Source organism: Halichoeres trimaculatus, unplaced genomic scaffold (genome assembly GCF_033239565.1).
Source record: "Halichoeres trimaculatus isolate MK-OKI-2021-1 unplaced genomic scaffold, fHalTri1.1 fHalTri1_scaffold_2, whole genome shotgun sequence".
NCBI classification, from domain to species: domain Eukaryota; kingdom Metazoa; phylum Chordata; class Actinopteri; order Labriformes; family Labridae; genus Halichoeres; species Halichoeres trimaculatus.
Window position 1 is genome coordinate 1,175,181 of NW_027437180.1, and position 10,980 is coordinate 1,186,160.

At 41.6% G+C, this 10,980-nt stretch overlaps 1 protein-coding gene across 1 annotated transcript; it reads right to left on the reverse strand.

Annotated features, from left to right (window-relative positions):
- Positions 1-7,029: 7,029 nt before the first annotated feature.
- On the reverse strand, positions 7,030-10,712 carry LOC141808321 (interleukin-17F-like). The gene is made up of 3 exons (XM_074694866.1): positions 10,686-10,712; positions 8,651-8,679; positions 7,030-7,270 (listed from the first exon to the last, which is right to left on the reverse strand). The coding sequence occupies exons 1-3, from the start codon at positions 10,710-10,712 to the stop codon at positions 7,030-7,032; spliced, it is 297 nt and encodes a 98-aa protein (XP_074550967.1).
- Positions 10,713-10,980: the final 268 nt, after the last annotated feature.

A 10,980-nucleotide genomic window follows, 5' to 3' on the forward strand; every position in this document is an offset into this window, starting at 1 on the left:
CCAATGTGTCCTCCAGTGCAGCAAGGACATATCCTTTTTGCTGATGATTTTGTGTCCATGGCTTTATTTACTGGTTGAGCTGTTCTATCCACACAATTCACTGTGGTAGCGAAGCTTGTTCCCCTGATGCTGGAGCGAGGATGAGGTTTGTGTTTGTTTTGTTTGGTCAACACTGTGGTATCCTGAATGTTTCCAAACACAGGGTCTGTCAAGATTTTTACTTGTCTTTCAACAAAGTTGGCAATGTCTACAAACTGTGCTCTTTTATTGTACCTTTCTTGTAGGTAACATGCATGGCGTCTCCAACGATCTCAAAGTTTGTATGGCAGTTTTTTGATGATTTCCACCATGTTTGTAGGGGTGTCCAGATCATTTAAATACTGCACATCCTCCATAGCGTTGCAGCATCCACGCAGAAAGAGGCTGTACTCCTGTAGGGCTTTCACATCCTCTAACTTAATAGTGGGCCATACCAAAGCTTTCTCCATGTATGCTGCTGCCACCTTCTGCTCATTACCATAATGCTCCTTTAATAGAGGCTTTGCCCTTTGATAACCTCTGTCAGACTCAATGTGCTGGCAGCTCCTCACCAGCTCCTTTGCATGCCCTTTGGTATACTGTTCGAGGAAATAGAGTCTGTCACAATTGTTGTGGGTGTTTCGCTCAACTCCATTTTCAAAGGCTTTAATAAGGGAATGATATTTGAGTGGATTGCCATCGAAAATGGGAATTTCCCTTTTTGGGAGAGCTGAGCGGCATTGTTGTTGCATCAAGAGTGTTGTAATTTCGTTTTGTTTCCTCATTATGTCTAGCACACTGTCATTTTGTGATAAGTCAGTTTGTGTAACATTGGTCACTGGATCTTCAGGAGCCATTAGATAGCGTTGGATCATGTAAGATGAACCTGGGAGATGTGCTTCATCAGGTAAGTGAGTGACCTCTGGCCTCACAGCTGTATGTGTGGATTTAATTTCACAGAGTTTTGATTTAACTGGCATGGCTGGGACAAATTCTGTGACATTGACATTAAGTGGTTGTTGTTTTGAACGTGTCTTTTCACAATATGAGTTCATGCCATCTGAAACCTTTGATCTTAGTTTACTGCTGATGCTGCCTTTTGATTTTATAACACTTAGTTTTGCCATTTCCTCAGCAATTTCATTTTCCAATAAAAGCTGTTCTCTTCTTTTGCGTATCTTTAACTCCTCTTCATCCAACGCGTGCTTTTCCTTTAATGCCTTTTGTTTTACTGCCAGAATAGCAAGGTTTGCTTCCATTTTTAACACTAGAAGTCCCACAGCCCAGCCATTTGGCTTTTCTACCTTCCATGCCCAAGGGGCAGCCAAGTGGCTGGATTAGTCTGGAATCAACATCTCTACTTAAGGTGTGAACAGCCATCTGATCACCATTGTTTTGTAAATGAGGCAATTACTTTCTCCTGAACTACTGAAAAAGGAAAAGATGTTGCTATGCCTTCACCTGAATAAACCAATGTGTTGTAATGTTATGAGAGAGAGGTAGAGGTTTAGAACTAGTATAAAATGTTAATGACTTCATTATATGTTCAACAAGCTATAATTAGTCCACTTTTGTGATCACGACAGAAAGTCATTTTCCCGTCCCTTCTCAGTGTGAGGTCAACACAGTTTATGACTTTTATTTCTTGCTGAGATTTATTGCTGATGCACAGGTTGAGTAAATGAACTATCATGGGCCATGAGTGAGCTTTTTATCCACCTCGGGTGCCTAGTTTAGCCATCGGTCACAGCCACACCCACCCTTCCACCTTACATCCAGTTGGCCTGCTTTTACATTTTCCATCCATCTTTCTAACTATTTCTTTTCTTATTCTATTGTTTTTACCAGGATTTTCTGTGTTTCTCAGGAGTAAATGTCAAATATGGGTAGATGAAGATAAACTTTATCCAGGCTACTCAAAGCACCCCATTTCAACTTTGCATGCTTGAGACTCAAAACTCTTTTATAGTGAAAAAAAAACACTGGATCTTTTTCTTTTAATATTCATGTCTTCAAGGTTAGATCTCTGGGTGGCACCAGTGTGTGTGTGTGGGTGTGTGTGTGTGTATGTGTGCATTTGTGAAATGTGAACCAACAGTTATACAAGCAGATATATTGTCAAAAAAAAAAAATAGCAGCCATGCAAACAGTGGACCTGACGGGAGCTTGTGACAGAGGCAGTCAGTTCAGTTTAGGTTTCTTTTAGCAGCTTACAATGTTCACAGTTGCACAAAAGGCTGTACACACATAAACAAAGTTCTATCAAGAAGAATATAGAGATAGTATAGCTATAAAAAAACTGCAAAATAAATATATTAAACTTAAACTAAACAGTCAACAGCTGTTTTGGACAAGGGCACTCTAATACGGGTTATGGAAGAAATATTTTTTCTAATTATATCAGAGATATTTACTGCTCCACTTGCCTCACACTCCCATCAGCACGATCCAAAAAGTTTCAGTAGATGTTGGAATCTTCCAGGCTCTTTTCAGGCACACCCCTCCCCCCTGATCATGTATCACATCTGTGGACTGCCAATCTGTCAGGTAACGGCTGCATTTGCAAAACAATGGTGGCTAATTGAAGGCCGTTCAGTGGTACATTCTAACTGAGCAGCCTTTTGGCTGTCCTCTGGGCATTGCAGCAGGGGTAAGAAAACCCTGGGACTTCTAGTGTTAAGCAAGCAGAAGAACGTGAGCCTATAGATGAGGAGTGATGTGAGCGTGATCTCTTTGTTGCATTTGAGACACTGTCACAGGGCTGTAGTTCATCCTGAGGATCTTCAGTGGGAACAGGTGGAGGGTGAGCAGGAGACAAATCTTTGGCCTTTTCATCAGAAACTTGCTCCACATGCTCCATTTCCTTCGGTTGCTCTGCGATATTTGTCTGAAGTGGTGATTTATTTGAGTTGTCTTGCGGATTTTCCTTTATCCATTTTTCCACTTGTACCTTGAATGCATCACTGTAATCCATAATGCAAGAAAACCACTCGTTTTGTTTACATTCATCATCAGGAAGCAGTGGCATTAATTCATTGTGCAGGTCAGTGCCCCTTTTACAGAGTGCATTCAAGTTATTCAGTTATTCAGGCTTGATGATTTTCCCAAAACGCCTTTTTTGTTGACAAAATGTTGCGGCTTCCAACATTTTACCTTAGCCGCCAGAGAGTGTGAGGTTGGATCCTTAGATTCATATTTGCATGATGCGCTTTAGGTTATGGTCACACATAACGCTGAGATCCAAAATGCTTTTTCGGGCATTTATTGTATAAAAAACATCAGGCTATCACAGCACTACAAGTTGGGTATATGGAAGGCAAGGAAAACCAGGGGATTTAACTGAAAAAAGGGGTGATGAGTGAGTGAATGAAAATGGCAAAGCGGTCAACAAAAAGTACGGCTGCCAACCCTGACTCTCTGTCTCTCATCTGGGCCACCCGGTGAAAGCACACTTTTACGCACACACACACACCCGCCTACTCCCGTGAGAACCACCCCCAACTCAATAACTCAATAATCTAAAAGTGCACAAAAGAGAAAAGAAAGTTTGATACGTGTGAGTGAGACTGGTGTGGGTGTGTATTTAATTTGTTCATTACTTAGTTGCCGGTACGATCAGCTCAAAATAACCACGGGGTCAGTTCGGGATCTCGGAACAGCTGGCCATCAATGTAGAGTTTATCTACGGCTATCGCTGCTCTCCGCTGTTTTGCTAGATGTTCTTTGTGGATGGGAAAAAAGATCTTACGACGGGCCAGGATTTCTTTTGGGTACTGATCGTTTATACCGTAGTTGGTACCTTTCAGGTGAATGCCTTGTTTTTTAACCAACTCTTTGTGTTTGTAGTGTTCCAATTTGGCGATGATAGGACGGGGCTGGTTGGTGGACTTTTTAGCTGCACCAAGACGATGGAAGGTAACCTGTTTCAGCGTATCGTTCGGTATTTTTAATTTGGCCATAAAGTTTTTCAGTGCTTCTTCGGACTCTATGGGGTTGTTCGTGATGGATTCGTGGATGCCTGAGAATATCAAGTTTTCGCGCATGGAGCGTCCTTGAAGCTCTAACACAGTCTCTTTTAGTTCTTTGTTAACCTTTTTAATGGTTGTCATATCGGCTGTGAGAGTCTGGATGGTGGATTTAAGTTGCTTGTTTTCGGCGGAGAGTTGACTTATCTGTTAGTGACAGAATTCTAAGCTAATCCTCAACTCTTGAAATTCTTTGTACAGAACTTCAACGAGAGCTATACGGGCATCCAGAGAGGAGAGGTGGTTATTTATGGCAATCAGGGTATTACTAACCTCTATGTTGTTCGATAGGACTTCTGTTTGAGTTGGTGAGTCTGTGTGGGAAGCCATCGATGAGTTTGGCAAGGATTCTGTAGATCTGAGGCGTTTGGCGAACGGAGCAGAGGACGATTTCCCTCTCCTGCCCATTTTGCGTTGTCGGTAATAATACCTGTCTATGTATTCCTCCAACTGTTCCAGGGTTATGGCTTTAGATTAACGCTTACTTTAAAGTGGGGCTGTTCAAATTTCCTATTAAGATTTGAAATTTTCCAGTTTTGTTTTGATTTAGAAGCGGGTACCGGCAGCCGCCATGTTGATTCTCACACCAGTCTCGTGAGAACGGGAGTCACAGCGTCATCGGTCTCACTGTCTCTTTCCTGGCTCAGTAGCTCCACAATACGGTCAGTCACACAAAATTTCTCTGGGAGAAGCCAAACAGAATTCCTATCAATATCAGTAAATAAATTATCCCCCCAAAAAATACAGCCGCTGGTTTACTGATTAAGTCTCCTATGATGAGATCTCTAATACACTTGTTATTTGTTTTGACACTTAAAAAGGGATCCCAATTTCCAATATCTAAGTCGGTTGTAACGTTAACTATAGGATCATTTACATAGTTTGACATCAGCATTTTAACACCTGAAGGTATTGCATCAAAAATAATTGCAAAATCTTTTGGCAACACATGTAAAAATTCATCATAACAATACACTTATTCATACTTTTGCTTTATTTTCCGTTTTAGAAACAGACGGGTGATGTCAGCGAGACTATGTCCATGTTTTATACTGTCTGTGGTTTTCATGCTGAGCTTGATAACAGTTACAGAACCTAGTGCTATTCCCCGGCAACAAGTGTCTGCAGACTATTTGGTCAGGGTCTCTGCCACGATTCGTGTCAAAACTTCCCATCACTTCATGAAATGCTCCAGTATCAGCCTAGATAGTCCAAAATATGGTTTTGTAGACAGAGTATGAAAGAGGAGCCGTATTGGTGCAGAAGCTGCCTGTGAGTTATATTAGTCTACCTGGGTGTCAAATCAAACCCTTCATAATGTGGTGATTCCTTGGCTGTGTGGAGTTGCTCCTCCTCTCCCTCCTCTCCCTCCTCCCCTCTCTGAAGCTGCTGCACGAGGTCCTGGCACACCTGGCACACCTGGCACACCATGAGCAATCAGCCACTCCTGCTCTTAAGCTCTGGTCTGAGTGAAGACCGGTGCCAGAGTATTGAAGCTTCGACCGCGGTACCAGTGCTCAACCTGTCTAAGTATTGATTGAGATTGTCTGATCTTTTGTATGCCTGCTTATTTGCCCCTAATGCCTGCTCTCCCTCTTTTTCTTTCAGTGCCTCCTCTTCAACCTGCAGCAGCCCTTAAAACATTCACACAGCCTCAACTCTCTGACAAAGGGACTCTGGATTTGGACTTACCTCTTCATCTACAACTCTCAATAAAAACTCATCTACTGTCGCCACTGCCTCGGCCTGCTTTTGGGTCATTTAAAAACACATCGGTTCCTCTGAACCTTAACACATAATTAACTTTAAATTAATGTCTTCACTGAAAACAAGGGCACCTAGTGAGTTATCTAGCAATTTTGATCAGAAAATAATATTTTTTGAGTCACTTAAAAATAATAAAAAGTTACGCTAAACTGAATTCACTTCCTGCTGTCTCTGAAATATCAGAATATTCCTGGACCATAACTCTACTTTCAATACCTTTTATTGATATTATTGTTATTATATGTAGAAATTATCTTTTATTCATCACATGAATAAACTCCTGCAGTGCCAAAGAGAAAAATACAAAACACACGATTTTTACTAAGTGAAACAGATAAATTTAATGGCAGTGTTTTTGAAAAAGTGCAAAGTTGGGAATGACAGGAATGAGCAGAAATGGAGAGATAAAAGTTACAATTACAGCGTCAGAGAAAAAAAAAAGAGCTGTTTTCAACAAACGAGCCTGAAATAATATGTAAATAAACATTAATAACCCGTTAGTCACAAACGTAAACAGAGCAGCTTCTACTTTCCTAACATCAAATCTAGAAAAGAATGTTATCACATTCAGTGATTTCTTACAGCTCTCCTCCAGAAGGGGGAAGTAATCACAGCTTCTTCAACTGGCCACAAAATTACATTCAATCACTGGATAAAAATACTTAAAAAATAACAGAAGCACCAAACTAAAGAATATAAACTCCTCTTAAAAAAATTCAACAAATTGCAAAATTCAATAGGCAGTTTAATCCTTTGTAGCACCTTTAAAACACCATGTTTCTTTGACTTTAAGGATTTAATAGTAAGCCTACACTGGCCCTTAAATACTCTGTAACAAGTCAGAGTCCTGCTCTGAAATGGATCCTTTGATAGCTATAAACATTAACAGGACAAAGTGTTAAAACTCTTTAAACAAATAGCTTCAGTTATGTTATTTATGACAGATTTGGCATAAATAAATAAATAAGAGTGTTGTTCTTCATAGGCAGAAATGTTCAGTGGCTGTTCTTCTCTGACGGATATACCTTAATTCAACAGCCCTGAGCCCTGCTGCTTCAAATAAAACAACCCAGAAGTCATGGGATGACAAGTTTTATACAGGTAATACACCATTAGAGGAACAGGTCTAAGCTGCATGATGGAGTGTTTTCAGGTGAGCTTGGTGCGTGGAGATGAAGCTCAGCACCAATGAGAGGAAAGTAGAGGATGATCTTACTGATTATTGCTTCTTTATATCTGGCATCACGCAGACACAGCCCACTGCAACCTTGATTAACGCTCTGGTCATCCTGTATCTGTTAGCGTCTCCCTGACATTTAGTCTTCTTGTAGACCAGCATGTTTACTTCCAGGGGCTTAGAGTTGTAGCTGTTGTCCTCTTTCCCATTCATGATGCAGCCCTCACAGAGACACTCAGCGATGCAGATTTTGTCAGGGATCCGGTCGGGGTCCTGGTGCACCCTGAAGCAGACAAGAAACGTTATCAAACTACAGGGGTGGCCAACCTGGTTTTTACTCCAGATATTCCATGCTGTAAAAAGGGAATCTTTAATCAGTTGAAGTGATGGAATTTTTTAAATCAATCCAACTCAATATTTTTAAGTTAAAGTTTCCAATGTATTTTTGTAGATCATATCAACTTGAAATTCTGCATTGATAGAACTAATAAAAAGAAGTAGTTGGAGTAGTAGTCACACCTAAATGAATTAAGTTCTTTGAAATGAAATTAACAAGTTCATTTAACACAACCTAATAGTTCAAATAAACCAAATATTTTAAATCTTCTACAATCTACATTTTGCATTAATCCGACTTTAAGTTTTAAATTGTTTCAACTCAATAATCTGCAAAACCCAAAAGGACAAACCATGGATGAGGAGGGAACGCTATGGATATGAGACTCTGATGCACATTAAGCTACTGCGTGGGGACAGTGTGTCCAATTGAAATACTGAATATAATTGGAGACAAAACCCAGTTTGTCATTTCTATTCATAGTTTAGCCCATCAACACATATTATTTATTCACATGTAAAACATTAAACATGCTTAAAGGAACACGGTCCATGCTGCAGGGCACAGACAGCAGGACCATGCCATGTGGAGCACAGAAAAGCCAGTGCTCTTGGCAGTTTAACATCTTAATGTACAGCAGGGTCTGATATCCACTGCATTCCCTCCTCACTCACGTTTCGAAATGAGTCAGTTCAATGGGCTGTAAAGTAAACTTTACAAGAACACATAAAGTAAACTCAACTCAATAATATTAGCTATTTTTACAATCTTTTTTAGTGCAATTCTTTTCCTAGATTCTTTTAAGTAAGCTCAACTTGTCACATTTTTACAGTGCAATAAAGTATAAAAACACCTTGTCAGATTTTACCTTGAGGTTTTGCAAATTATTGAGTTAAAACAACTGAAAACCTTAAGTTGAGCTGATGCAAAATGTTGATTTGAGAACACTCAAATTTTTTAGTTCATTTGACTTAATCAGTTGTGTTGATTGAACTTATTAACTTCATTTCAAATAACTTAATTTATTTAGGTGTGACCAAATGAAAAAATAATTTAAGTTGGTCAAAGTGTTTTCTTTTATGGGTATGGAAAAAAAACAAACATCCACCTCCACCAGTTTTTGCTCCTTAATGCTCCAGACAGAGCAATTACTACTATTGTAGCAAAGTGTGTGATAGGAGCAAACACAGCACACTCAGCGCGCAGGTCCAGGTAATCCCAGTTTCAAAGCATCAAGTCCACCTGAGCCGCTCTGGGAGTAAAACAGGTTGATCCTAGAGGTCTGACTCAATGAATCCGTCTCCTCACCGGGGTGCATTTACTCACCTGTATCTCCAGGGGGACAGCGCACGGCTCTCCTCGTCTCCTTCGGCTGCTTCTGCGCATGTCCTCTCCGGCAGCTCCTTCACCAGACCGTACTTTACCCCCAGCTTACTGTACAGCTTATCGGTTTGGTTCAATCCTTCTGTCTGACTGTGACACACTGAGGCCGTCTGGACCAGCAGACAGCCAATGCAGATCTGTGTGGACAGGTACACAGTACAAGTACAGGTTAAGCGCTGCAGCAGAGACTCGAAAGAGAGTCAGAAGGGAAAGTCTCAGAGTTACCATTTGAAGGCCGACCCACAGCATCCTGAGCCCGGACAGGTGACAGTGACTCCGGCTCCATTAGACCAGCTTTTTATATGTTTGAAGTTCCTCACGTCAATGTCCAAACAACCTGCAGAGTCCTGAATACGTGTCCCCCTTTTCCTGAATCATTCTCAGACTTTTCACTGTTTTTCCATTAACTTCATGAAAACTCCTCATAGGAACTCAGCTGAGCTGCTGCATGTGAGCTCAAACTTCACCTACAAGTCCCAGGAAGGATTTATCCTCATGATGATTATATCAGAAGTTACAATGTAGTTTAATCACACACTTCTCTGTCAGGGGAAGACTTAAGGACTTTGTTTGTGTGCAATAGGCCATAAGCACATTCCAGCAAAACACTGGTGTGAACTCTGAAGTGTGATGTGAAACCATGGTCTGAATGAAACATGTGCAAGAACTTTTTAAGCTCATTGTTATCAGTCACCGTATCAAAAATGCTGACTCAAACTTACTTTTGGTTAGCCTTTAACCTCCTTACTAATAGCTACAGGGTGCCCACAAGCGGCAACCTCCGGTCTGGGAGTATGAGACAATGGAGAAGTGCTAAAATCTGCTGTTTCTCAAGTGTTCACTTGAGGCTGGCTCAGTAGTGAAAGTCACATATACACCAAGCCCAAAAAAGCCTTTTTCAAAGCATAAATTAACCTATTTCCGTTGCTAGGCGCTACCCAAGTAGCTGCCTGTTGCAGCAGCTCTCTCGTCTTTGTCCGTTTCTTGTAATTTTTTCGTCTCTTTTTCATAATCTTTGTATTTGGAGTGGATCATCACTTTGTATGGTTCATTGTCGGTCACAGACACCAAACTTTTTGTGGCTTCGGCGATATTTTTTACTACTTTTCTCCTGTGTTTGTCTGGAGATCCTACATGTAACCATGGCTGCATTGTTTACATGCGAAATTAGCTGTTAGCAGCCTGTAGCATGTCAATGCTAACTAGTGTAGGGCTTGATGATTTCCCTCGAGCTGAGGAGGAGCAGGTGAGGACGACGTGTTGGTTCTCGGATGTGAGCTGGGAGGTGACGACGTGGACCTGTCCTTCCATCCATCGTTGTTGGGAACGTGGGATCTAGCCCCGGGGGATGGACGAGCTAGCTGTGCTAACCCAGCGGCATCGTGCTGTTCACGGACGTGGCTGACAGAGTTGACATCGGACGCCGGCCCCACATCGGAGGAGCTTCGCCTGCTGTGAGGAGACAGGATCCAGGAGACAGAGACTGAACAGACTGCTGGGGAGGCTCAGTCCTGGACCCTGTGGAGGTGCAGACTGGCTGGGCTGGAGAGTGATGGACGAGTGGTGGACGGGATGTCGTCATCTAATTTCTTATGGATCCTTTTGCACTTTCTATACTCTATCTTACTTTTGTTTTCTGAAATGCTGCGGTGACTCCTGAATTTCCCCTCGGGGATAAATAAAGTATTTTCTATTCTATTCTATTCTATTCTATTCTATTCTATTCTATTCTACAGCCTGGTTCAATAAACGTCTCCTGTCTGAGTCGCTAATTTTACTACCGGCACCCACTGTGCGGGGGTGAATTTTTTTCTAACTCGGCCGTTCGAAGGATATTAAGATTGTGAGCTCCCCCAATAAGAGGCACAGCTGAGGGTCACGTGACCGACAGGCGCCCTATGGCCGTAAGCGAAGCCCTTGCCACTACCAATATGGCCGCTATGGCCAATGTGCTTCATTTTCCATTTCAGAAACAGACGGGTGACGTAGGCGAGCTTACGTCCATGTTTTATACTGTGGTGCCCACCATAGACTGTCAAAAAATGGACGTCCGCTTGCTCGGCTCAAAGTAAGGTCTCCACAAAAACTGCTCCCCCTGGTGACTGACTGCAGTATAGGTTTAAAATTACGGCTTTCCAGCCATTCCAGATGGGCTGTGGTCAAACTTTAAAAAATTATTACACCTCATAGAAATGTTTCTCACATCCAATTGTTGTGGTAATTTGAAGATATTATCTGGCTGTCTTGTTTCCAAGTCCTCTTTTTTCTGAAAA